General features: G+C 36.9%; 1 protein-coding gene across 9 annotated transcripts in view; it reads left to right on the top strand.

The window, feature by feature from the left end:
• itga9 (integrin, alpha 9) overlaps positions 1-27,132 on the top strand; it is a 199,804-nt gene that overhangs the window by 73,648 nt on the left and 99,024 nt on the right. For 2 of the 9 annotated variants that reach the window (XM_073919447.1, XM_073919448.1), the window contains exon 16: positions 289-663. The exons of 6 other annotated variants lie outside the window; for them this stretch is intronic. In XM_073919447.1, coding sequence (XP_073775548.1) covers positions 289-633 — 345 coding nt within the window. In that variant the 3' untranslated portion in view covers positions 634-663. Of the gene's footprint in view, positions 1-283; positions 664-27,132 lie in introns of those variants that run through there. One more of the 9 variants, XM_073919449.1, reaches the window with a different exon arrangement.

The raw sequence follows: 27,132 nt of genomic DNA, 5'->3' as shown, positions 1-27,132 counted from the left end.
TATTTTAAATTTTAATTATTATTATTATTTATTTATTTAATTATTTATTTATTCATTATTTTTTTATTTATTTAAAAAATATATATTATTTTAAATTATTTATTAATCATAAATAGCTCCTGATGTCCAACAAAAACTTTCTCTTTATCTATTTTTTTAATCTTCTATTGGTTTATCAATTAGAAGGTGGGTTCCCCCGAACCCAAACTTCTCATTGAGACCATGGTGTCAATTGCCTTCAGAGACCCGTTGATCAAATCCATAATTTCTTATTTGTTTGAAGAGCAGAGCAAGGAGAGCCTCAGAGATAGAATGAGACGAGACAAGAAGAGCCAGCCAGGGAGAAGAAAAAAGTGTGACCGCCTTCACCGAGAGCCAAAGAATCTGGCCTCTGTCCATCATGGCCTCCTAACCATCCCCATATTCCAATTAGCTTCATCACTCTGTCTCCTCTTCACCAATCAGTTGGTATGTGGTGTGCGGTCTGGCGCAAAATGGCTGCCGTCGCGTCATCCAGGTGGATGCTGCACACTGGTGGTGGATGAGGAGATTCCCCCACATTGTGTAAAGTGCTTTGAGTGTCCAGAAAAGCGCTACATAAATATAAGGAATTATTATGATCATTATTATTAAAGAAGAAGACGAATGAAACTTAAATATGTATTTTTGTGTGTGTATTATTTATGACCAGTGCTAAGTTCTCTGTAACAATGTGGAACAGGTATAGCATACCTCTTTAGTTTAGGAAAACCGCTAAAACAATAGTACCACAGGTATAGATGCTTGGGACTATACCACCTTAATGTTAATCCCAAGGGGGAGAAGAGGTGAGACCACTGTCGTTTTACAGACTCTTTTTAGATTTATATTTGTGATCACAAAACACTTAAATTAACAGTATCTAAACTAGAGGAAAATGTAGTGAAGTCAATATACTTAAAATGATCCAGTTACAGTTAGATGTAAATATTTTAAAGAATCTCACCAACAAAGTTTTTTGAAATAATCTTCAACATACTTTTGAAATAGCATAAAAGCAAACTCTTTTAGCTCAAAGTGCACAGTTTGTTGTACATTATAAACCCAGTGAATGGATTTGTGTGATTAAAAGACCAAATTGTGTTGCTATTTACTGCAGTTTAGCCTTCAAAGGACATCATATATTTCCACCCTTTTGGTGTCGAGCTTAAAGTTCTTATTAAGTCCGGTTGGAGCCTGTGTGGTTTTATTCAAAAGAGAATTTCACTAAGTGGCCTGTAATAAAGCCTCACTATCAAAATCAAATAGCCACCATCAGGTGACAAACAGCTACCTTTGAAATGTGGGCTTTTTAATGAGAGACTGTGCTGAGAGACAGTGGTCATTGTGAGCGCACAGTTAGCCTCTTGTTGTCTGGTAATGGGCTGCTATCAGAGCATTTTTAGTCATTACGCACAGCATCGGCTTCCTCGGGCCCACACAGAGGCTGTAAATTTCACTGGCGCTGGTTTATGAGCCTCCGCAGGCCACCTCTCCATAGGGGAGCTGCTTACAGGAAGGGTTCACCCCATACAATGCTCCTGCTTTTAGTTTATACTGAACAACTCATGAAACGAACATGTGTTAACCAACAACATGCACCCTTTGACAATACTGTGCCTGTTTGCTGACATAGTCTACTTGTATTTACTTATTCGCACATGGAAATGATACTAATGAGAGTCATTCTGCAAAAAAACATGTGCCTTTTAATTTCCTTTATTAACAGTTACATTTATTAATTTAGCAGATGTTCATTTATCCAAAGCAACATACAAATGAGGATCAAAGGAGCACTTCAGATCATCAGAGAGTTGCAGTATATAGTTGTTTGTATGGTCTAAGTTGTTTATTTTATATTATTTTATTTTATTTTTTTAATTTATTTTATTTGTTTATTTTTGTTAATTTATTTTATTATTTTTTTATTTTGCACTTCAAATAATCAGAGAGTTATTTGTTTTTATTTATTTTTATTTATTTTTATTTTTATTAAATTTTTTATTAAATGTTATTAAATAAAAATTTTATTATTGTATTATGTTTTATTTCATTTTATTATTTTATTTTTTTTGTTTCATTTCAAATCATCAAAGAGTTAGTTGTTTTTTATTTATTTTATTTTTTATTTTATTTTTTATTTAAATTAATTAATTAATTTATTTTTATTTTTTATTTATTTATTATTATTTTTAATTTGTTTTTTAATTATAATTTTATTTTATTTTTTATTTATCCTATTAATTAATTTATTTGTATTTATTTATTTTATTTTATTATTTTTTAATTTTATTTCATTTTATTTGATCACAAATAGCTCCTAATGGCCAACAGAAACTTTTTATTTATTTATTTTTTTTATCTTCTATTGGTTTATCATTTTAGAAATTTATTTAAATTGTCTTTGGATTGTACAGATTATTGTGAACACTAATGTGTGTTTTTATGGAACCAGGTTTAAAGCGTAATGAAACCCATCTGTTTTTAAGGTGGTCCTTCACACCTCACATGTGAACAAGACTCTAGAATTGGGTGTTTAAAAAGAAAAAGGTGAAATATATATGTATTTTTCCCCTTAGTGTAATATACACCTTTTTCAGTGATTCTGCCTGGACTTAAAGGTAGTCTGTGGCTGAATCTTAATGTTACTAAATCTTAATATTTCTTCTTAGTAGTTTGAAGGCTCTGCAGATTTGTGGCTGAATCTGTCATTGTGTGTTTATACATTCAGTCAAACACATATCTCTTTCCCAGGCCCTAAAAATGGTAAAGGTCTACTTGTTAATTGCAGATTTTTCACTGATTCACTAATGAGTCAGACTAGTTTATTTGACATGTAAGTGTGTTGAAACCGTTGTGTTACACTACAGAATTGCAGATACAGGGGTAACACTTTAGTTTAGGTAACAATTCTCATCATTTATTACTGGCTTATTACCTGCTTATTATTAAGATATGAACTGTTTATTAGCACTTATGAAGGATGATTTGGTTTATGGAGCTAAAAGTCTTACCTAATGGTTTGTTAATAGTATAAACTGTACATTAAAATAAAGTGTGACCGATACAGGTTTTAGGCTATTTGCTGCATGAGAAACGTCTTCAAACCATATGTGTTGCGGGTGGGCAGGCGGATCAGCATGCCATCTCTCTGGGTGATCCTTAATGGATCAAGCAGCATAAACAGCCTTCGTCTGAAGTAAAGACACTCGTTTGTCATGAAGACCACACTTGTCTTGGTAGATTTGATATAAATCCTGTCTGTCACTTGAGGCACTGCTGTACCTCTCTTAGAAGTACATTCTGAAAGAGGAGTTTGATTGTCTATTAGTTCCATATGGAGGATCTGCTATCTCATCTGTTGTCTTCTGCTATTGAGGGATCATGCTGTTACTCTTGCTGTACAACAGTTTAGGAACACTTAACATGATGCATGTACTGTAGTTAATGTATTTGCTAGTAATGAATAATACAGCATTTATTAATCATAGTTTATAGTGCAGTATTAGAATCCAGCACTGTGCTTGTTAATATTAGTTAATGTTGACCATTGATGAGTTGTCATGAACTAACAATGTTAATATTGTGTTTTCATTAACTAACAATAAAATGCCACTGTCTAGAATACTCGATTCTGATTGGTCAGTCGCAACATTTTACGATATGTTATTACGAGATAACAACCGCTAAATAACGCAGACTCATCTAGGAACTTCGAATCATCTGGACCGTCAGTGAGTACATTCACATTCATATGTATCTGCCAGTCTAAATAATGTGCAGGTTATTGTCTACTACATCAGCTGTTTTCGTTTCTGCCAGCTTTGTGTTTTTGATTGTTTGGCGCCATCTTGTGTCTGAATAATGCACAGGTTAGTGTATACTCCATCAGCTGTTTTCGTTTCTGTCAGCTTTGTGTTTTTGACTGTTTGGCGCCATCTTGTGTCTGAATAATGCGCAAGTTTGTGTATACTACACCAGCTGTTTTCGTTTCTGTCAGCTTTGCGTTTTTGACTGTTTGGTGCCATCTTGTGTCTGAATAATGTGCAGGTTAGTGTATCCTCCATCAGCTGTTTTCATTTGTCAGCTTTGTGTTTTTGACTGTTTATCCCCATCTTGTGTCTGAATAATGCGCAGGTTAGTGTATACTCCATCAGCTGTTTTCAGTTCTGTCAGCTTTGCGTTTTTGACTGTTTGGCTCCATCTTGTGTCTGTAAAATGTGCAGGTTAGTGTATACTCCATCAGCTGTTTTTGTTTCGGTCAGCTTTGCATTTTTGACTGTTTGGCGCCATCTTGTGTCTGAATAATGTGCAGGTTAGTGTATACTCCATCAGCTGTTTTCGTTTATGTCAGCTTTGCGTTTTTTTGCCTGCTTGGCGTCATCTTGTGACTGAATAATGTGCATGTTAGTGTATTATTGTTTTTATTTCTGTCAGATTTGCCTTTAATTAACGCATTAATACACTTATACAGCTCAGAGCAATGCTTTGTGTCTAATGCTTTGTGCAGAAGAAATCTCTTCAGTCTTATGCTAACATTAAATATCCCTTATTGTCTTACCAATTATTTCTGTGTTTTTGCGTGGACAAACATCGCTCATGTTTTTTTTTTTTTTTTCTGAGCATGTACTGTAAAGGTTATTCAAGATCACATTTGCTGTACTTATTACAATATGGATTTGATTATATTTCAAAGCACATAGTATAAATAGCAAGGGTATAATCATAGCAAACACTTCTAGCCAAGTCTGAAGTTAATTGACCTTACTGCCGCTTTGAATCAACCTGTCAGCCGCATGTAAGTGAGATGTACTTTTATTGCACTTTTATTGTCCTTTGTGCATTTGTTAGAAGTGTTTGCATTAGCGCTGCTGTTCTGTTTAAAGTTTGTGTAAGAAAAGTATCAGTGCCTGTGACGTGTCTGAAGATTGTTTAAACTGATCGTGCCAGGCTTGGTTTCACTGGAGTTATACTCAGGGTGTTGATATTTTACTCAAAGTAAAAAAAAAAGTTAGGTGACACAGTGGCTCAGTTGTTAGCCCTGTCGTCTCACAGCAAGAAGGTCACTAGTTCGAGTCCCAGCTGGACCAGTTGACATTTCTGTGGAGTGTGCGTGTTCTCCTCGTGTTGGTGTGCGTTTCCTCCGAGTGCTCCAGTTTCCCCCACAGTCCAAACACATGCGCTATAGGTGAATTTGGTAAGCTAAATTGGTCCTGAGTGTGTGTGTGAATGGGTGTTTCTCAGTACTGGGTTGCAGCTGGAAGGGCATCCGCTGTGTAAAACATATGTTGGTTAAGTTGGCGGTTCATTTAGCTGTGGCTAAACCCTGATGAATAAAATGGACTAAACCAAAGGAAAATGAATGAATGAATAAAAAAAATGGTAACATTTTACAATAAGGTTGTACTAGTTCATGTTTATTAATGCATTTACTAACATAAACAAACAGTTAATTTTACTTTTAGTACAGTATTTGTTCATGTTAGTTAACGTTATTATTAAAATACAGTTGTTTATTGTAAGATCGTGTTAACTCATTGTGCGTTGACTGATTAATGTTGACCAGCGTGAGGTTAGATGTAAAAAATGCATTAGTAAATGCTGAACTATGATTTTTGAGTGCTGTACACGTATTGTTAATAATTAATCCATGTTATTAAATACATTAACATTAACTAATTAAACACAATTTTAAAGTGCGATTTTTATTATTTATTTATTTTTTGTTATTTTGATAAAGTCCCTTATTTGGAACTTATTTGATAAAAACATTGGATATTTGTTAAATATTATTACAATTTAAAATACCTGATTTGTATATCATCAGACTTTTTAAAGTAATTTATTCCTTATATTCAAACTTTAATTTTCAGCAACATTACTTTAGTCTTCATTGAAAATCAGTTTATGTATATATGCATACATTTTTTTTTATGGTCTGTTAAAATTCTTGATTCTGATTGGCTGGAGAGTGTGCAATATTTAAAACGCACAGGTAGTTCCAGTCAGTTTTGATCTCAGTTCAAAACAAATGCACTTCTCCCAAACGTTTGTAGTTTAGTGTTATGTGCTGCAAAGGAAACCGATGAGGACTGTTAATGATGGATGGAAAATCTGCAAAATTAGAAAAATACTGACCAATTATGCCACAAAATCAAGTTTTAAGAATTTTTCAAGCGAGAACATATTAAATGTAAAATTAGAAGTTTATGTATAACAATTATCTCTTACATAGGAAGTTCAAAACGAACAGTGTTAAATTGAAAAATGACTTTGTTTTTGACATTATAAATGCCTTCTCTGTCAAACCTGACCAAATTAATTCATCCTATATTAACATTTATTTGAACAAATATGCTATATTGACTCAAATGTTTAAATAGTTGTTTTAATACAGTACAACTAGCTAACAAATTAGGGTATTACTATAGTGTACAGATTATGATAACTGCCACTGCCTGTTAAATACTTTTTCAAGAGTTCACACTTAGCTGATGATTGGTAATAAGCTAGTTTGGCATGCTGTCCCGGGAGAGAGCCCCGAGCTCAAAAGATCCTCGAGCCCGGAGCTCCCTCCTGTTGCAGGGCGAGAAGGGAGTTTGGACTCGGGTAGATCTTGAGAACCCCCCCCCCCCTCCTGCTGCATAAGGATTGCTAAGGTGATGTGTTGCTGACAGAATTGAATTTGGTGCTAATTTGGTTTGGTCAATTTACTTAAGTCTCATGTCCCTGGGAGTGTGGGAGGAAACTGGAGGACCCGGGGAAAACCTACGCAAGCACAGGGAGAACATGAACTCCACACGAAAATGCTGTCGGGTTGGGTGGATACCCGTGTCGGAGGCATTTTTTGCTGTGAGGCTGCAGTGCTAGCCGTGTCAATCATAAGCATGTGGTCCTCTCGAAATTAGTTTATAAATAAACTTCACAAAAAAATAGTTTATAAACAGACAAAATCCAAAATTACTCAGAAAAAAAAATTCATTGGATTTACTAAATGTTAGTGTAAGTGTTTGCAAACAATGTATATGGGCTGAATTTAAACAAACAAATTAAATTTAGTAATGTTCAGCTTAATTTGTTCAAATTTAGCTCGTGTAATATGTTTGCAACCACTTACCTTAAAACAATTTCATAAATCCAATGAATTTTTTTTTCAGTGTAGATAAAATATATGTATCTCTCTCTTTTTTTTTTGCATATAATTAATTCTCACATGATTAAAAAAAAAACTTAATTAGGGTTTGTAGATGTAAATATTTAATTCTCAGTAAAATTACAAGCATTATTTCTGAGTGAACATAGTTTCTAAACCCATTTTCTTTCAGTGCATACCACACTCAAAACAACTGACATTTGCTGTTTCTTAAAACCTCTTATTTAAATTGAGCTGAAACAACACAATTCTTGAGTTTTTGGAGGACAACTTAATTCAATCTGTTCAATCCACTTAAACTGGTAAAACCAAAAATTTAACTTAATCCCTTTCTTTTGTCCCAACACAAATCAACAGTGTGAAACCCAGCATTTTTTACTGTGAATCTAGTTGTTAAACTTAGACTGTGTGGCTTTGTCAAACAACACTCCAATATGTTTCAAAACACAAGTGTGTGTGTGTGTGTGTGTGTGTGTGTGTGTGTGTGTGTGTGTGTGTGTGTGTGTGTGTGTGTGTGTGTGTGTGTGTGTGTGTGTGTGTGTGTGTGTGTGTGTGTGTGTGTGTGTGTGTGTATATAAGTGTGTGTTCGCTCAGTCGGTGAGTTCAAAGCAGCACAAATCCTCCACCATCAAGCCTGGTTTGGCTGCTGTCCTGAGGGCCGGGTCTCTCATTTATCCGGGTGTTAGCATCCCTCCACATGAAGCCAGGACCCCTGCTCTGTAGCTGAGGCATGCTAATGGAAAGCAGCTGGCTCTCCTCTTGGGTCTCCGTAGGGAACCTTCACTAACTCTCACTGTGATTGGGAACGTCACGGCTCTCCAGGAGCTCTTGTTTGGCCCCCCAGTGACATTGAGCTGCTTTCAGTACAGTGCGTGAGCATGCTCAGACTATATTTAGTCATGCAGGCATTGCAGAAAACCTTTGGATGGACTTTCATCTTGATTTAAGAGTTCTGCATAGTGTTTCTGTGTTAACCTTGGTTTCTGTGCAAAGCAAATAGCTGCTGAGATGTAATGTCATATTTGCATTGGCTGATCTTAATGCTATTTGGTTTTTAATTAGATTTTTAAAAAATCTCTGTCTTTATTGAGTTTTTATTTGACGCCACATAACCGGGCCATAAGAATTTGGTTGCATGAATATTTCGGACCATCATATCTAATCATATTCTGATGTTCACTATAAAAAATCTGTGGTTTACTCCACTTAAAATTGTAAGGCAACTTACTGCATAGCTTCTTTTGAGTTGACTCAACTTTTAATCCAAGTCCTGTACTGTTGACTCGATTTAAGTTGATTCAACTCAAAAAAGCTGTGCAACAAGTTGCCTTACAATTTTACAACATAGGCTCATTCTGAAAACGTAGCCCCATATACATTTCTAGAGATCGCAAATTATGTAGCCAGAGGTACGTATGGCTGCATTTGATCTTTAAAATGAATGCTACGGGGCAGTATGACGCTAGTATGACGCTATTCATAAATAGTATGACGCTATTCATTTACCCCCCACCCCCATAAAAGTTGGGCAAGGGCTTTTCTTTTTCTGGATTGCTTTTGAAAACACTATCAGTTGGGTTTAGGGAAGGACAAGGGTGGCACAGTCGGTCGGTCGGTCGGTCGGTCAGTCAGTCAATCAATCAGTCAGTCAGTTGACAGCAGTGGATTTACGCAAGAACAGCAGGCAGGTATCGCACTCGCGAGAGAAATTTGAAACCTCAAAAAGCATCATAGTGTCCTCTGGTGGATTCCCGAAAACAAAAACTGCAAAAAAAAAAAAAAAAAGAAAAAAGAAACGGACCTCCTGGGATGTATTTGGTGCTCTCCAAATATGTATATAGTGGTACATTTTCAGAATGAGCCTGGGTTGCAATTGTAAGTTGAGTCAATGTTTTTTTTTTTTTTATACAGTGTTGTTGTTAGCTGATTAGAGGTAAATTTATGTGACAATATTGTACTGTTTGCCAGAACTTTTATATTTGGATATTAATGTGTGGAGTGCAATTTTAAAGACATATGAATGTTTAAAATATACATTGCTAACAAATTTACAGATGTTTCATAATTAATGTTCAATTATTGGGGTTGTGTGAGAAGAATTTATTTGCGAACCAGATAACACCATTGTTTGGTCATTTTTAGATATCACATTTTTATATTTGGATAATAGCATACACCAAAAAATTATAAAACTAAAACACCCTGGAGTTTTTCAAGTAATTTTCAGAAATTCTGTCTTTAAACCGAGTGTTGAAAAGTACAATTACAATTTTATATATTTTTTTCAAATAAACTCAAATTTGTTTAATGATACTTTTTATATATTATATTTATATTTGTTCAATTCAATTCAATTCAGCTGTATTTGTATAGCGCTTTTACAATGTAGATTGTGTCAAAGCAGCTTCACATAAATGGTCATAGTAACTGTAACAGTGTGGTCCAGGTTTTAGTGTTTAAGTTCAGTTCAGTTTAGCTCAGTTCAGTGTGATTTAATCATTACTGAGAGTTCAAACACTGAAGAGCAAATTCATCGATGCGTAGCTCTACCAATCCTGAACCATGCGAGGCAGTGGCGACAGCGGAGAGGGAAAAAAAACTTCACCTGATGGGAGTGAAGAAAAAAAACCTTGAGAACCAGACTCAGTTGGGCACGACCATTTTATTTTGTCCGCTGGCCAAAAAGATATAGGTATTTGTCCTAATCAGTTGTTGACTATTAAAATTATTTGTCCACTTGTGATTTTTTTATATTCATTTTTTTTTTCAAATATTTCCCAAATGATGTTTAACAAATCATGGAATTTTTAATAATATATATATTTTTTCTTTTGAAGAAAGTATAATTTTTTTATTTTGGATAGAATGAAAGCAGTTTTTATTTATTTATTTATTTATTTATTTATTTTGCCTACCTATATCTTTCTCTTGCTGCTATTGCACTACTGGATAGACCTGAACTGCATTTCATTGCATGACTTAGTTCTTTATTTATCAGGGGTTGCCACCGCTAAATAAACTGCCAACCAGTAACGCGAGTTACATCATAAAATTACTTTTCTAAGTAGCATGCAAAGTAATGAATTACTTAAAAAAAAAATAAGTAAAATATTTGACTCACTTTTTAGTTTAATTAATTGGCTTTTAAAACACATTTCTGAATTAAAATTAAAGTAATCAATGAGAGAATGTGTTCATTTTTATGAACGCATCAAAGAAAAGGAAAAGGGGATTGCCTCAATGGACAGTGATTTTACTTGAGACAAATAATACCACCGTAGCAAACACATTGCTTTCAACTTTCAGTAATTTGTATATACAACATGTAGAGAGCTCTGGGGTCAGGAAGTTCTCAGATAACTTTTTCCTAACATATTATTTTTTCCTGTGTTTTTTAGTGGTAATTGTAGGTGTAGGTTATACAGTGCGTTGTTAATTGCAGATCACTTCTATTAAAAAAAGAACAAAAAAAAAACTTCTGAAAGAGATAATAAGTTATGTAAAAAATTTACTCAAAATTTACATAATGCATTACTTACCTTAAAAAGTAACTAATTAATGCAGCAAATTACTTTTTGGGGGAGTAACTCAATATTGTAATCCACTACTTCCGAAAGTAACTTTCTTCAACACTGCCACCAACTATTCTGGCATATGTTTTACACAGCAGATGCCCTTCCAGCAACTTAGCACTGGGAAACACCCATACACCTCTCGCATTCACACACACACACACACACACACACACACACACACACACACACACACACACACACACACACACACACACACACACACATACACACACACACACACACACACACACACACACACACACACACACACACACACACACTCATAGACTACCGCCAATTTAGTTTACCTAAAAACCTATGCCAACATGGGAGAACATGCAAACTCCAGAAAGAAATGCCAACTGACCCAGCTAGGACTCAAACCAGTGACCTCCTTACCTTGAGGTGACAGTGCTAACCACTGCACCACCTGATAAGAAAACATCTAAAACAAAATGTTTACACAATCGCTTTTTTAATACTAGTGCACCACATTGAGTATCTGGCTAAAAATAGCCAAAGAAAGCACATCTGGCAGTCTGGTATGATATTCCACAAGCCGTGCCAATTGAAACATGTTTAAAACGATCAACAAGAATCTGTTACGTAACGCCTACTCCTATTCCAGAGGAGGGAAATTATAACTAGACTATTTACTAGAACGTTGAGAAGCCCTTCAGATGCTTGTTTCCTTTGGCTGCATGCAGGGGTTTTTACAAAGTTTTTCTAACCTCGGTGTGAACAGAAACAGTTGTGTCAAACCAACCTTCGGAAAAGCTGAATATGTTCAATTAAAGACATGTCCTGCAGCTCAAACCTCATCTGATTAAAGAAAAGCTCAGTTGGGATTGCACTGCTGAACAGGAAGTGCTGTAGGCCATGTCTGTTTGAAGATTTAATAAATAAAGATAAACAAAATGGTATTATTGTAGTTCAACAGATATACGAGCCCACATTAAAGCATGCCATCATCTTATAGCCTACTGAGTTTCTTAAAGATTTTGTAACTGATTTCTTTTATCTTTGCCATGTTGACAGCACATACTATTTTACTACTTATTTTTCAAGATACTACCCTGCAGGCACAGGACGTCAGATTGACTCTGTACCCTATTGTCATCAGGACGTTAGAGTTTGGGTATTGCCCCAATTTGAAACTAACCAAATATCACTGTCTACTGATGTTAGACTTTGACGTTGTATGGATGTCACATTATGACTTTTAGATGATGTTAAATTTTGGTTGGTTAATTCCACAACCTAAAACCAACATAAGATCAATGTCTACTGATGTTAGACTGTGACGTTGAATGGATGTCACATTATGACGTTTAGTTGACGTTGGACTTTTGTTGGTTAATTCCACAACCTAAAACCAATTAAAGGTTAAATTAAAACGTCCACTGAAGTTGTATGGATGTCTTATTATAATGTCATTTGACGTTAAACTGACATTGGAATTTGCTCCCTGATGTTATAACTAAAATCTAACCAAATACCTACATCATATGATGTTGTGTGCCTGCTGGGTAGTATTCTGCTTAACATTTAAACATAGTGACATTTAAAGGCTTAACTAGGTTAATTAGGCACGCTGTGTAATTAAGCAAGTCATTGTATAACAGTGGTTTGCTCTGTAGACTATCGATAAAAAATATTGCTTAAGAAAGCTAATAATATTGAGCTTACAATGTTTTAAAAAACATTAAAAACTGTTTTTATTCTAGCCGAAATAAAACAAATAAGACCTTCTCCAAAAGAACAAATATTGCAGGACATATGCTAAAAATTTATTGTGCTGTTTAACATCATTTGGAGCCTCGGCTGGGTCTGTTGGTGTTTTTTTGTGTAGTTTGCATTTTCTCCCTGCGTGGGTTTCCTCTGGATTCTCTGGTTTCCCCCACAGTCCAAAGACATAAGGTACAGGTGAATTGTGTAGGCTAAATTGTCCGTAGTGTATGAGTGTGAATGAGTGTGTGTGGATGTTTCCCAGAGATGGGTTGCTGCTGGAGGGGCATCCGCTGCGTAAAAATGTGCTGGATAGTACAGATTAGTACAGGGACTAGGTCAAAAAGAAAATGAATGAATGAATGAATAAAAGTATATTTTTGTATGGGTATGTGTAGTCAAAGTCCCTTTAAGGCAAGTCATTTCACTCATCGGCCATCTTTGAAACGCCTCTCGACCAGTATGCTTGGGCGTTGTCTGAAATTCTTCAAAACTGTTTGCCAAGCTCACGATTACATTACATATTTGAAGCCACCAATAAACCGAAACAACAGCTGTCTCATAAGTTTAGTGTCTAAACGCCTGAATCAAGCAAAGTCGGCATATTTTCAGGTTGCCTGAGCTTATGCGCATGCGCACTCGAAAGGAACAAGATCACAACACTAACCTCATTTATGGCCATTCTAAGCTAGTGATGGGAGGTTTGGATCACTTTACTGACTCAGACCTTTAAGTCTCGTTCATGGGGGTTTACGATTTTTTTTTTTTTAAATCATTTCGTCCAATTTGCCAAAATATTATTGAAATGTTATGAGTTGCTTCCAAACTCTATCTACAGCTACATCAAACGTTGATCACACAACAAACAAGCCATAACTAGAATGCTATAAGAAAGAGAATAAAATCATTTATTGTTTACCTAGTCTTTTGTCTGCTATTTTGTCAGCTCACCCCTTCTGTCATGTCTTCAAATTTGAGTGGTTTGTTCACGTCACTCTGACTGTCCCATAAAAACATTTTCTTGCTCTAAATACATATGATTGGCTTCTGTTTTTCACGTGATGAATGACTCAAACCGAGGACTTGAGAGATGAAGGGGTCAAATCTTTTTCCGGCTCTGGCTGCATATGATTGGCTTCTGTCTTTCACTTGATGAACGAATGACTCAAACCGAAAACTCAAGAGATGAAAGGATCAAATCATTTTCCGGCTCTAAATGCATGTGATTGGCTTCTGTCTTTCACGTGATGAACAAACGACTCAAACCTGATAGAGCAGTGGTTCTCAAATTTTTTTCATCAAGTACCACCTCAGAAAAAAAATGTCTCTCCAAGTACCACCAAAATGAGCAGTATTGAAATACAGTAGTGTAGTAGGCCCAGTAAAGCAGCTACAACTCTGCACAGTTAAAAAAAATTGGCAAATTACCTATATATAGGCTAAAATATAGGCTATATGTCATATATTGCATACTATATACATCATTTTTGGTAAACTTTGAAATGTGTGTAGCATGTACATGCCATATTTCATTCCTCCGCGTACCACTAGTGGTACACGTACCACAGTTTGAGAACCACTGTGATAAAGGACTCAGAAAATGAACTAATCTTCTTCTCCACCTGCACAAATGTGCGCATGCACTAATGAACAAATCACTCCCTGTGAGGACTCATCGTTCTTGAGTCATACAAAAGATTTGTTCAAAGTGAACAAATCATTCAAGAATCACTTTTCTATACATTATCCTCCTCTGGATAATAATGGTCTGATCGCGCTGCTCTTCTGAAGTAATTCACAACTTGGTCTTGATGGCGAATCTCCTCTAGAATTAACAGCGACTCTTTGTTTACAAGTTTGTGGGCGTTTGAGTAGTTGCTGTCATGTAATGTGTGTTGGACAGGATAGACTCTACCTCGTGTTAGTTTCATACAAGTTAAAAAAAAAATTGTTTTCAAGTGTAGTAGGTTCAATTAAAAGTAGACATTTCAAGCTTTATTTGGATATGAAGCAAGTATTGGCTGAGATTCCAGAGTGTTTGTTGACCACCGAACTGTTATAAAAGCACACATCTGGTCCCTGGAGAAACATCAGTCTACAACAATCGATGATTGGCTCCTGTACTAGTAGGCCTTATTGATCGTTACACTTTTCCCCATTTTAAACTATACGGGTGACATGTCTTGTGTGTTCTAGAGTCTTGGTACAGTGTAGTGCAATGATCTATTAAGTGTGCTATATTAACTATTGCAATGGTTATGGAAAGTGTAAGTTATGTGGAGGATGTTGTTAGAGTGGAAGATTAAGCTCACTTCATCTTCTCCAACATTTTCGGAGTCCATGGTGCATGTTATTTTCTTCTTGGCATTGGTGCAGGATGGGTTGAAAAGTGCTTGGGTGGATTTTCCGTATACTGCATGGGCAGGGTTGAGTGCTGAAGCGAGTTGGGTCGGGTTGAAATGTCCATGCTGTGGGATGAAGCATTAGAGACATCAACACTTAAATGACCAGAACCAGATGCAAGGGACAAATCTATTTCCTGTGCTGTTGTGGCCACACACACTGTTTTCTCTAGCACAGAAAGGAAATGGTCGTGCGTTTTCTGGACATTGAGGCTAGATGTGGGTCATCCTGCATCCCAGGGCTGTAAATCTGTCTGAGTGGCTACACAGAAACCAGCATGTTCTCAGCAGTGTCTGCTGGGTGTTATTTCAATGTTTTTTGTAGTTGTGTTGTGTGTGCGAGCATATATTTTTGGTATCAGTGTTTATGTGTTAATTTACATGATTATTTCAGAATCCTTAAAGGAATTAAAAATTTCTCATTTAAACTGGTGGCAAAAATCCAACCCAGACTCATTCTGGAAACGTAGCCCTGCGGACAATTCCGGAGACTGCGAAATACGTCCCGGGAGGTATGTATTTGTGCAGTTTTTGTTTTTGCAAATCCATGAGAGGCCGCTGTGCGAACTTTTTTGCATCTCGAATGCCTCTCATGAGTGCCGTTCGCGCCCGCACTGTTCTCGCATAAAGCCGCTGGAGGCCGTTGTCGAGTGACCGTCTGTCCGTCAGACTGAATGACTGAATGATTGACTGGGCAGCCGGCCAATCGAATGACCCACACTCCTCCTCCTCCTTCCCTAAACCCAACCGGTTTTACCGATTGACCCGCCGGACCGCCCGCCCGCTCGCATGCTCGCCGGCTCGCCGGCTCGCCCGCTTCTCTAAACCCAAGCAACAATTTACAAAAGCAGTTCAGAAAAAGAAAAGCCCTCGTCTGATTTTGACCGCGTTTTCGGATTTCACCACATTCTTGCCCTGTTATGAACTCGTTCACTTTATTTTTTGGGTTCTGTTTTTGTCTTACCTGATTTCTAGAACTGCTCTTACCCGGACTTGAACCCGGTCGTCACTGTTGTTGCGGTCGGCTCCCCTCCGGCTCTCCGCTCCGCCGTTGTACACGACGAGCTTACCGGACAAACTGGTTGCGGCGGGTTACGGAGGAGAGCTGTCAGCTGGTGAGCGTAAAGAGGAGCGGTGTCACACCGCCCCGTAGCATTCGCTTTAAAAAATGAAATGCAGCCATACGTACCTCCGGCCACGTAAATCTCGGTCTCGAGAAACGTCTGTGGGGCTACGTTTTCAGAATAAGCTTGGGTTGCAAATATCAGTTGCTTCAGTAGTAGAAGCTATTGGGCCTTTTTCTTATATAATAAAATGGCTCTGTACAAATACTAGATTTCACACAATGACATTATTTTGGAACAACATAAAGGAATTAAGTTAACTCATTAGTTTTTACAAATTTAAGTGTATTGAACATGAAACATAGTGGTTCAGTGGATAGCAAGTTCAAACTGGGTCAGTTGGCATTTCTCTGTGTAGTTTGGATGTTTTCCTTGTGTTGGTGTGAGTTTCCTCCGGGTGCTCCGGTTTCTCCCACAGTCCAAAGGCATGCGCTATGTGAATAAATTAGAATTGCAAACATATGCAAAGAGTAAAAATGTGAAGCATACATATTCAGTGTCTTGTACTCAGATAACTCACTAAATGCAGTGATGTCTAACTTTACTGTAGTTTTCAAATGGCTGTGCAAATAGTATATACTGCTGTCTTGAGCATTTTCAGGAAGTGTCACCAAAATCTGAATTTATTGCATTGGAATAAATGTATAGAGTAAACTGTCATAATGAAAACATCTTCAACAATCTTGTTCATAAACAATGGCGTCAAGACTTTTCATCTTGATGACACTTTCATTGACATCAATACTTGCTTTTGAGGAATGAGCTATGTATTTTGAGCAAGTGACATGCTTTTGCAGGTTATCAACTAGGTTTTGCAGTTTGTTCTAATCGTTTTGAGAAATGCATTAACTGTTGTCGTGCAAATGTAAATAGTGTTGTAAAAAATGCACCAAAGCGATTGAGAAAAACTGTAAAGCAATTTATTTCCTGGGGAGTCGGTAAAGCTGTAATTTATAGCACTAAGCAGCTATAATTGAACAAACACTGGTTATCAGATCATTTAAAGCTGCTTAACTAGGGAAAGCTTTTAGTCCATTGATCCAGTAAACAAACAGATTTAAACAAACAGCCCAACTCAGTCCTGTAAATAAATCCAGGTCCACACCAATTTCTTTCATTTAAATAAGTGCATCTGGTTTTGAAAGCACACTTTTATTTTTGTTTCGAGGTTGTTAGTGAACACACAGTTCGCACTGTTTGTACTTCAAACTGAACACTGCACAAGTACACAATATACTCTCATAATATCAGCTTACCTTTATCTTAGCTTGCAAGTCTAGAAGTAGCTTCATTTATCACAAATGAATTTACACTTTATTTCAGCAGTTTGTGTACGAATCTAAGGTTAGCCTCTTAGCATCATCATACCAAGAAGAAATGGTCCCACATACAGTTGAAGTCAGAATTATTAGCCCCTCTGAGTTTATTTTCCCCCCGATTTCTGTTTAACGGAGAGAATATTTTTTTTCAACACATTTCTAATCATAATAGTTTTGATAACTCATTTCTAATAGCTGATATATTTTCTCTTTGCCATGATGACAATAAATAATATTTTATTAGAAATTTTAAAGACACTTCTATACAGCTTTAAGTGACATTTAAAGTCTTAACTAGGTTAATTAGGTTAACTAGGCAGGTTAGGGTAATTAGGCAAGTTATTGTATAATGATGGTTTGTTCTGTAGACTATCGAAAAAAATATATAGCTTAAAGGGGCAAATAATCTTGACCTTAAAATGAGTTTTAAAAAATTAAAAACTGCTTTTATTCTTGCTGAAATAAAACAAATAAGACTTTCTTCAGAAGAAAAAATATTATGAGACATACTCTGAAAACTTTCTTGCTCTGATAAACATCATTTGGGAAATATTTAAAAAAGAAAAAAAAATCAAAGGGGAGCTAATAATTCTGACTTCCACTGCACGAGCTAGGCTTGAATTTTGGAGAATCTGAAGGGTGAAATGTTCCTTACAGTTCACTTTACTGTGTTTACATAAATACCTCAAACTGTGCACAGGCTTTAGCTGGCAGTATAATGTGTGAGCTGAGCGAGCGAGTCAGGATTGTAATCAATAGCATATCAAGCGCAGCCCATTTTAAAGTGTTACCCTCCTGCTCTGTATACAACTCTGACACGGCTAAGCTCTCAGCACTCACACGCTCCACAGTTTACTCTCTACTGGCATGCTGAGAGAAAGAGAAACTTTTTAGGTAAGTTTACATATGCTTGTGGCATAATCTCTGTTCCAAACCCTTGCTGTCTGCTGCCTACATGTACTGTATGCAGTTGTTTGGGATAGTTGACCCCGAAATGAAAGCTGCTTATTGTGTACTTAACCTCAACTGGTTTGCAATCAGTTTAAAAAAAAATGCTTTAAACAAAAGAAGATAAATTGAAAAAATGATGGAAACTAGCATTTGCTATTAAAAGATGCAAATTAGATGCAAAACATTTGCCAATAAAGCTGTCTTTCCATCTAATATATCAATAAGAACAAAATCGTCACTTCCTGATAAACTGGCACCAAGTATCAAATTTATATTTATATTGAGGGCGAGGCAGTGGCGCAGTAGGTAGTGCTGTCGCCTCACAGCAAGAAGGTTGCTGGGTCGCTGGTTCGAGCCTCGGCTCAGTTGGCGTTTTTGTGTGGAGTTTGCATGTTCTCCCTGTGTTAGCGTGGGTTTCCTCCAGGTGCTCCGGTTTCCCCCACAGTCCAAAGACATGGGGTACAAGTGAATTGGGTAGGCTAAATTGTTTGTTGTGTATGAGTGTGTGTGTAAATGTGTGTGTGGATGTTTCCCAAAGATGGGTTGTGGCTGGAAGGGCATCCGCTGCATAAAAACTTGCTGGATAAGTTGGCGGTTCATTCCGCTGTGGCGACCCCGGATTAATAAAGGGACTAAGCCGACAAGAAAATGAAAGAATGAAGGATATTTATATTTTACATTTTTAATTAATAATATGTAAGAAATCTATTATTGAAGAATGCTATTTCTTACTATTAAAGAGCTGTCCGTACATCTTGTTTTGGCAGGCCAGGCTCATTCTGAAAATGTAGGACGTTTCTGGAGACCGCGAAATGCGTCCTGGGAGGTAGGTATTTTTGCAGTTTTTGTTTTCGCTAATCCGTGAGAGGCCGCTATATGTGCTTTTTCATATGTCAAATGTCTCTCGCGAGTGCCGTTCATGCCCGGACTGTTCTCGCATAAACCCACCAGAGGCCGCTCCACCCTCCTCCTTCCCTTAACCCAACTAATTTTATCGATTGACCCGCCCGCCCACTTACTTCCCTAAACCTCCAACCGACGGTTTACAAAAGCCGTCCAGAAAAAAGAAAAGCCCTCGTCGGATTTTTACCATGTTTTTGGATTTTACCACATTCTCACCCTGTTATTCACTCGTTCATTTTATTTTTTTAATTCTGTTTTTGTCTTGCCTGATTTCTGGAATCGCTCTTTCCCGGACTTGAACCCATTCATCGTCGACTCCTCTTTGCGTCCCAAGTCCGCCGGTGTATACGGTGAGCTAACTGGACAAACTCGTTGCAGCGGAAAAGCCCTCCACACGGAGGTATGCGGTCAAGCGCCGGTAAGCGCCAAAAGGAACAGCGTCATACCACCCCATACAATCGCTTAAAAAAAATGAAATGCAGCCATACGAACCTCCGGCTACTTAATTTGCGGTCTCCAGAAACGTCAACAAGACTACAAGACTACATCTTCAGAATGAGCCTGTGTTGTGTTTTATGTCCTTCAGGGTGGATCACGCAATAATTGGTGGGGGGGGGGGTCAATCCCCCTTTAATTCGCACTCTAATGCCATCCCATCACTCACATTTTTATCGTCACATGATCTGTTAAAACTAAATCACATGACTTGGACGCACATGTTGGAATTTTATTCAAGAAACGTCAGAAGCCATTTCTTCAAAACCACATCTACAGTGCCTTTAAAATGCTATCTAGGTGGGCAGCTCACTGGGTTTTGGAAAAGATCCAAGTGTCACACTGCGCTGATATAGTATTTCTCATATACACATGTACTGTGTCGAATCCCGCTGCGCTGATTTGATGGTATTCATAGTACTGACCCAGTAAGAGCACTAGGCCCTTTGCCACACTGCCGGCTTTGTGTTGCTACATATAACAGTCCCGCATAACGCTGCAATTCCTCCAATGCCATTCCACAGACTTCATTTACGCCCGGCCAAGAAAGCTGATACAATGAATCCACAAGGCAGGAAGGTAATCATATCCAGCTGTCCCCCATTAAACACGCTCACCACTCCAGCGCCTATTTATAAAACATGGTGACGGAAAAATATTAAAATGCAAGGTCCCACAATACCGCTAATAAATGTCATGGAAAGAACTCAGAAACAGGCAGAACGGCAGAGTAACTTGATAAAGTTGCCAAGTAGCCTGTTTAGTTGCTTGCTGATTTCAGGGAAAGTAGACAGCATGGTGCTGGAGGACTGTGTCGTGACTGATGAACGATGCCCGAACAGATATCTTTTATTACTCTGGTAATGTACTGTACAACTTGATTTGACATTTAGTCAAATTTTTAGGGATTTTTATTTGGATTACTTTTGGTTTCTTAATGCATATGTGAGAAATAATGCTTATGCAGACCCACTAATGTACTGTGTTCCCCCCAATTTCTGTTTTCATGTAAAGAATTTTTTTTTCATCACATTCATTCATTCATTCATTTTCTTGTCGGCTTAGTCCCTTTATTAATCCAGGGTCGTCACAGCGGAATGAACCGCTAACTTATCCAGCACATTTTTTACGCAGCGGATGCCCTTCCAGCTGCAACCCATCTCTGGGAAACATCCACACACATACACACTCATACACTACGGACAATTTAGCTTTTTAGTACAATTTAGTACTGCATGTCTTTGGACTGTGGGGGAATCCGGAGCACCCGAAGGAAACCCACGCGAACGCAGGGAGAACATGCAAACTCCACACAGAAACGCCAACTGAGCCGTGGATCGAACCAGCGAACTTCTTGCTGTGAGGCGAACGTGCTACCCGCTGCGCCACTGCATCGCCCTTTTTCAACACATTTCTAAGCATAATAGTTTTAATAACTAATTTCTCATAACTGATTTCGTTTATATTTGTCATGATGACAGTCAGCGGTGTAAAGGAACAAATTACCAGTGGTGGAAAGAGTACTGAAAAGTCATGCTCAAGTAAAAGTACCATTACTTGCCTAAAAATGTAGTGCGAGTAAAAGTATCTGTTGTAAATATTACTCAAAGTATGAGCAAAAAGTAGCCATTTCAAAAGTGCTCAAGAGTGGTGAGTAGTGAGTATTACGCTGTAAAAAGCTGATGTGTTTATATGTAATTTGTGGATCTGTGTAAACGTAACATTCTGTAGTGCATCGAGTTATTGCCCTGCAGGCACACAACATCATTAGACATTAACATTAGGTTAGATTGTCTGGCCAGCATCTGAGGACAATGTTATTTGTTCAATAACAACATCAAATGATGTTGAAATTTGGTTGACTTTAGTTGTGTTGGAAAGTGATCAAAATCCAATGTCGAGCAAACATCCAACGTCATTTTGGCATCAATTCATCAATTCATCAAACATCAATTCATGTTTTATATATTTGAATTGCATTAATATATTTCTTTTGATCAACCCTATTTTGAGGTAGTTCATTGTGAGGTGATTTACCTTTATGTGAGATTTGATTGGACATTAATCACAGGACGGATTTGTCTAATCCCTTTAGACAAGAAAAAAAAAAGTAGTGACTGAAGGTTAAAGAAAAGTAGTGGAGTACTGATTACTGCACTAAAAATGTACTAAAGGTAAGTAAAAGTACACCTTTTTAAAAAATACTTACTAAATTACAATTCCTGAGAAAAACTACTCAACTACAATAATTTGAGTATTTGTAATTAGTTACTTTACACCACTGTGCAGGTTAAAAATACTCAAACTACTGTAATCGAGTAGTTATTTTCAGGAATTTGTTCATTTATTCATTTTCCTTTCAGCTTAGTCCCTTTATTAATCAGGGGTTGCCACAGCGGAATGAACCGCCTACTTGTCCAGCACATGGTTTACACAGTGGATGCCCTTCCAGCTTCAACCCATCTCTGGGAAACATCCATACACACTCATTTACACTCATACACTATGGACAGTTTAGCCTACCCAATTCACCTGTACTGCATGTCTTTAGACTGTGGGGGAAACCGAAGCACCCGGAGGAAACCAGCCTGATCTCACGAGAAAACGTATTTTACGTTTTGCCAGTTTAGTGGCTAATTCATACAAATTCGTATGAGTTCAGTCGTACGAAATTGTACGATTTTAAAAAGGAGGCGTGGCACCTAACCCCACCCCTAACCCCAACCGTCATTGGGGGATGAGCAAATCGTATTAAATTGTACGAATTAGATCATACGAATTCATACGAATTAGCCACTAAATCAAAAAGTTACAAATTACCGTGAGACTGTGTTGAGGAAACCTACCTGAACGCAGGGAGAACATGCAAACTCCACACAGAAACGCCAACTGACCCAGCTGAAGCTTGAACCAGCAACATTCTTGCTTTGAGGCAACAGCACCACCAACTGTGCCACTGCGTCGCCTTTTACAGGAATTGTAATTTACTAAATACTTATAAAAATGTGCACTTTCACTTTCCCTTGAGTACATTTTTAGAGCTCTATCAGTTCTTCTACTCCACTACTTCAACCTGCAGTCGCTGCTTTATTATTTCTTGTCTATGGTGATTAGAAAAATCAGTCCTGTGATTTCTGTCCAATCAAATCACACATAGAAGGAAAATTGCATCATAATAAACTACCTCAATGGGCGATTTATAATTGCAGCAAACTGTTTGGAAGCATTAAAAGTGTCCAAGAAGATGTCCGAAATCTTTACACACAATGACTGTTTAGATGCAGATCACTGATGAGAAGGAGACGAATGTTTACTGTATGATGACCGAAATGGCCTTAAACATCCAGCAGGCACAAGACGTCAACATAACGTCAGATTGACGTTGTACCCGAATGTCGTGAGGATGTTGCATTTTGTTTGGAAATGAAAATCGGGTTGACGATAGAACTCAATGTCAGGCCGACGTCAATGTCCAACATCCAACCTAAAATCAACCAAGTATCAACGTCTAATGATGTTACAGCTTGACGTTGTATGGATGTTACCACATCACCTGTACTGTTTTACATTTATGGTAAAGTTGTTTTAAGTTGTTTTTAATTTTAAAACTGTTAAACCTGAATTAATTTTTATTCATGATATAATAATTTTAATTGTATTTATTCAGCTTTTAATCACTTATTTAAAATAGCTGCAAAAGAAAACCTATTTTATTTTCTTGAGTTATCTTTTTTTGTCTAATGATTAAATTGTATTCTGCTATGCTGAAGCAGGTCTGTGAACGTCAGCTCATCCTGACCGCTCAGGACCACAGCGACAGATGCTTCCTCCGTCTGATGAGATCAGGACTCATAACTGCTAAACTTTTACCATGCGGTTATTCTGGGTCTATTGTTCAAATCACAGCAGCCTAGATACAATCTGTAAATCTACTGCGCATGGGCAGAGAGAGAATGCTTGTAAAATAAACTGAAAATGAAATCGGCAAAAAATATTGCTTAAGGGGGCTAATAATATTGACCTAATGAAAAAATTAAAAACTGCCTTTATTCTAGCAGAAATAAAACAAATCACACTTTCTTCAGAAGAAAGAATATTATAGGAAATACTGTGAAAAAATCCTAACTCTGTTAAACATTATTTGGGAAATATTTGAAAAAGGAAAAATTCACTGAGGGTGAATAATTGTGACTTCAACTGTATATCTGATCCTCCCGCACTAAAGACAGTCCAAAAGGAAAACACACACAGTTCCAACAACAATCAGGGAGTGGCTTGGGAGCTGGAGTGAATCACTAGTGTTACTGTTGTTTAACATTCACTGGAGGCAGAAGTCAGGTGTTCAAAAGCAGACACATAACAGCATGTCATCAGAACATATAAATAAGGCCCTCCAAAGTCCTGCTTTAGGGAATAGAAAAACAAATATATCTATGCTATTTTAAACACTGAATCATAACACAATTACAGCTGTGGCAACCCCTGATAAATCAGAGCCTGGGCTGAAGGAAACTGTGTATAACACATTTAACCTACACTGAATATTCTGATTGTTAAATGATCCTAAAGTTCAATCTTATCGTCAAAATGTTTAAACAAAAAAGAGAATGTAAGAGAATGTGTCAAGGTTGTCAGAGCTAGGCGGACTTTCAGAAACTGCTGATTGACTGATTTTTTTAAATGCAAAACCATCCCAAAGGTTTAAAGAGGATGGTCAGATAAAGAGAAAACACCCGAAAAAATGTGTCGCCTTTGCCAGAGGTCATGAGTTCTGCTGGTTCAGCTGATTAAAAAGCAACAGTAACTGAAAAAAAACACTTGTTTTAACTGAGACGTGCATTCACAACACATCCAACCTTGAAACAGATGAGCTACAGCAGCAGAAGATAAGGAAACTGTGTGATTTAAGAACAGAAAACTGAGGTCTCATTAAAACAGACAACAGAAGATTGAGAAAAGGTTGCCTTGGGTTTTTCTTAAGCATTCATAGGATAGTCGGGTCAGATTTTGGGTTAAATAACATGAAAGTATGAATCTGCATACCTCTTAACCCCTTCCGTTTTTTCCGGGATTCTCCTGTATTTTACAGTTGCATCCCGCTATCATCCCGTAAAGGTATTTCCCGATTTTCTCCTGTAATTTCAGTCTTTCTCTGAAGGGTGGCAAATAAACATTAAAGAGCCGATCCTTCCTATATGCAACCCATACCGCCGAACCACTAGGGGCCACCCCTTACTCTTAAATGTGAGTCTGTTCTGTGCTTTCGCTTTGTTTAGGCATAAAACACTTTGAAATAAATATAAAAACAGTGCGATTCCCTTTTCTTTTCATTACAGGTGCCGTCTCCCCTTCATATGAAATCCTCAAAAGTTGTATAGCGGTACTGTCAGCTGACGCGCTCTATAGTGATAGACACTGTTTCCTTAACGATTCTGTACACGCAATTTGAAGCAGAGTCTGGATTTTGGGTGCGTGTTTAAGCAGACATAGACAAATAATTAATAATAATAACATCATAAGATGTCAATCTTGGTGTTTTTTTTTTTTAAACACAACTAATTTTGGTAACACTTTACAATAAGGTTCATTAGTTAATGCATTTACTAACATGAACTAATCATGAACAACACATGTACAGCATTTATTAATCATAATTGAACATTTACTAATGCATTATTAACATTCAAGTCCGTGCTTGTTAACATTAGCTAATGCACTGAGTTAACATGAACTAACAATGTACAACTGTATTTTCATTAACTAAAGTTTATTAACATGAATATATACTGCAGTAAATGTATTGTTCAATGTTTGTTCATGTAGTTAAAGCATTACTAAACATTAACTAATGAACCTTATTGTAAAGTGTGACCCTAATTTTTGTCCTGAATGAGTATAAACAGTTAGGAAAGCAATCAAATGATTTCATTATAATGTTAGCAGGTGCATTTTTAAAGTGACACCTGGTATTTAATGTAATCAAACAAACAAAAAAAATCTAAAATAAGAGATTCATTGGTTGCTCTTTAATCAGAATGTGTGAGTTATACAGTGAAGACACGGCTAATGAGAATTGATAGCTTGATTCTATTTCTTTATATTAGCTATTCATTTTAATAAGATGAACTGTTTGCTAATGTATACTATTTTTTTCATTTTGTAAATAATAATAATAATAATAATAATAATAATAATAAAACATGTTACTGACCATTTAACTATTTGTTTACTATGAAACAGCTCCAAATGAACATATTTAGTAATTAGTGGATATTTTTTTAAAGGGGAGGGGGGGGGGGGGGGGTGATTGGGGTATCTGGCCTGCCTTGTATAAACAGTTCAGGCTATTGGTGGTGTAATTGGCACATTTTAGGCCACCTAATACAAAATGTGCATCCATTAAACACCATAGTATTGTTGCTGACCGTGTCCACACTGCAAAAATACTTTTCTAACTTAGATTTTTTGTCTTGTTTCCAGTCCAAATATCTAACTTTTTTTTTAAATCTAGAATAATTTTCTAGACAAACAGAACATATTGTCTCATTTTAAGTAATAATATATCAAAATTACACGAGTTTTTTTGGAATTATCCATGATAACACTCTACAAGTCTTCACATTTATGCAAATATATATCTGACTAAAAACAAGACAAAAATCTAAGTTAGAAAAGCATTTTTGCAGTGTGGACATGGTCAGCAACGACACTATAGTGTTTAATGGATGCACATTTCGTATAAAAGAAATTAACTATTTTATTCGTTAACCATTTGACTGCCCCTCTACCAAACAATTGACCATGTTTTTACTGTTTTTAAATAATGACTGTGGCGACACAGTGGCCTCACAGCAAGAAGGTGGCTGGGTTGGTTCGAACCTCGGCTCGGCTCAGTTGACGTTTCCGTGTTGAGTTTGCATGTTCTCCTTGCGTTTGCGTGGGTTTCCTCCGGGTGCTCCGGTTTCCCCCACAGTCCAAAGACATGCGGTACAGGTGAATTGGGTAGGCTAAATTGTCCGTAGTGTAAGACTGTGTGTTTGAATGAGTGTGCGTGGATGTTTCCCAGAGATGGGTTGCAGCTGGAAGGGCATCCGCTGCGTAAAAACGTGCTGGATTAGTTAGCGGTTCATTCCACTGTGGCAACCCCGGATTAATGAAGGGACTAAGCTAAAAAGAAAATGAAAGAATGAATAAATAATGACTGTTTTAAATAATGGCTAACACACAGCGTTATTGGTTTACAAAAAATCAAACAAACATCCTGTTGCTCTACTACACTTGATTTTGGTTTTATTGTTAAAAAAAAAAACAAAAAAAAAAACAGGAAACATCTTGAATGAGAATCTGAAATATTTTAAGGCATACTTAAAAAAAAATGTGATTTAGTGTTCAAAAATGTTTTATTTTTAAACAAATTGGTCTTACACTTCATATTTTCAGATTTTTCATAGTATATTTATTGAA

This window comes from Danio rerio, chromosome 13, assembly GCF_049306965.1.
Source record: "Danio rerio strain Tuebingen ecotype United States chromosome 13, GRCz12tu, whole genome shotgun sequence".
Lineage (NCBI taxonomy): Eukaryota > Metazoa > Chordata > Actinopteri > Cypriniformes > Danionidae > Danio > Danio rerio.
The sequence above is the reverse complement of the archived record's forward strand: the minus strand, read 5'-3'. Positions and strand labels throughout refer to the sequence as shown.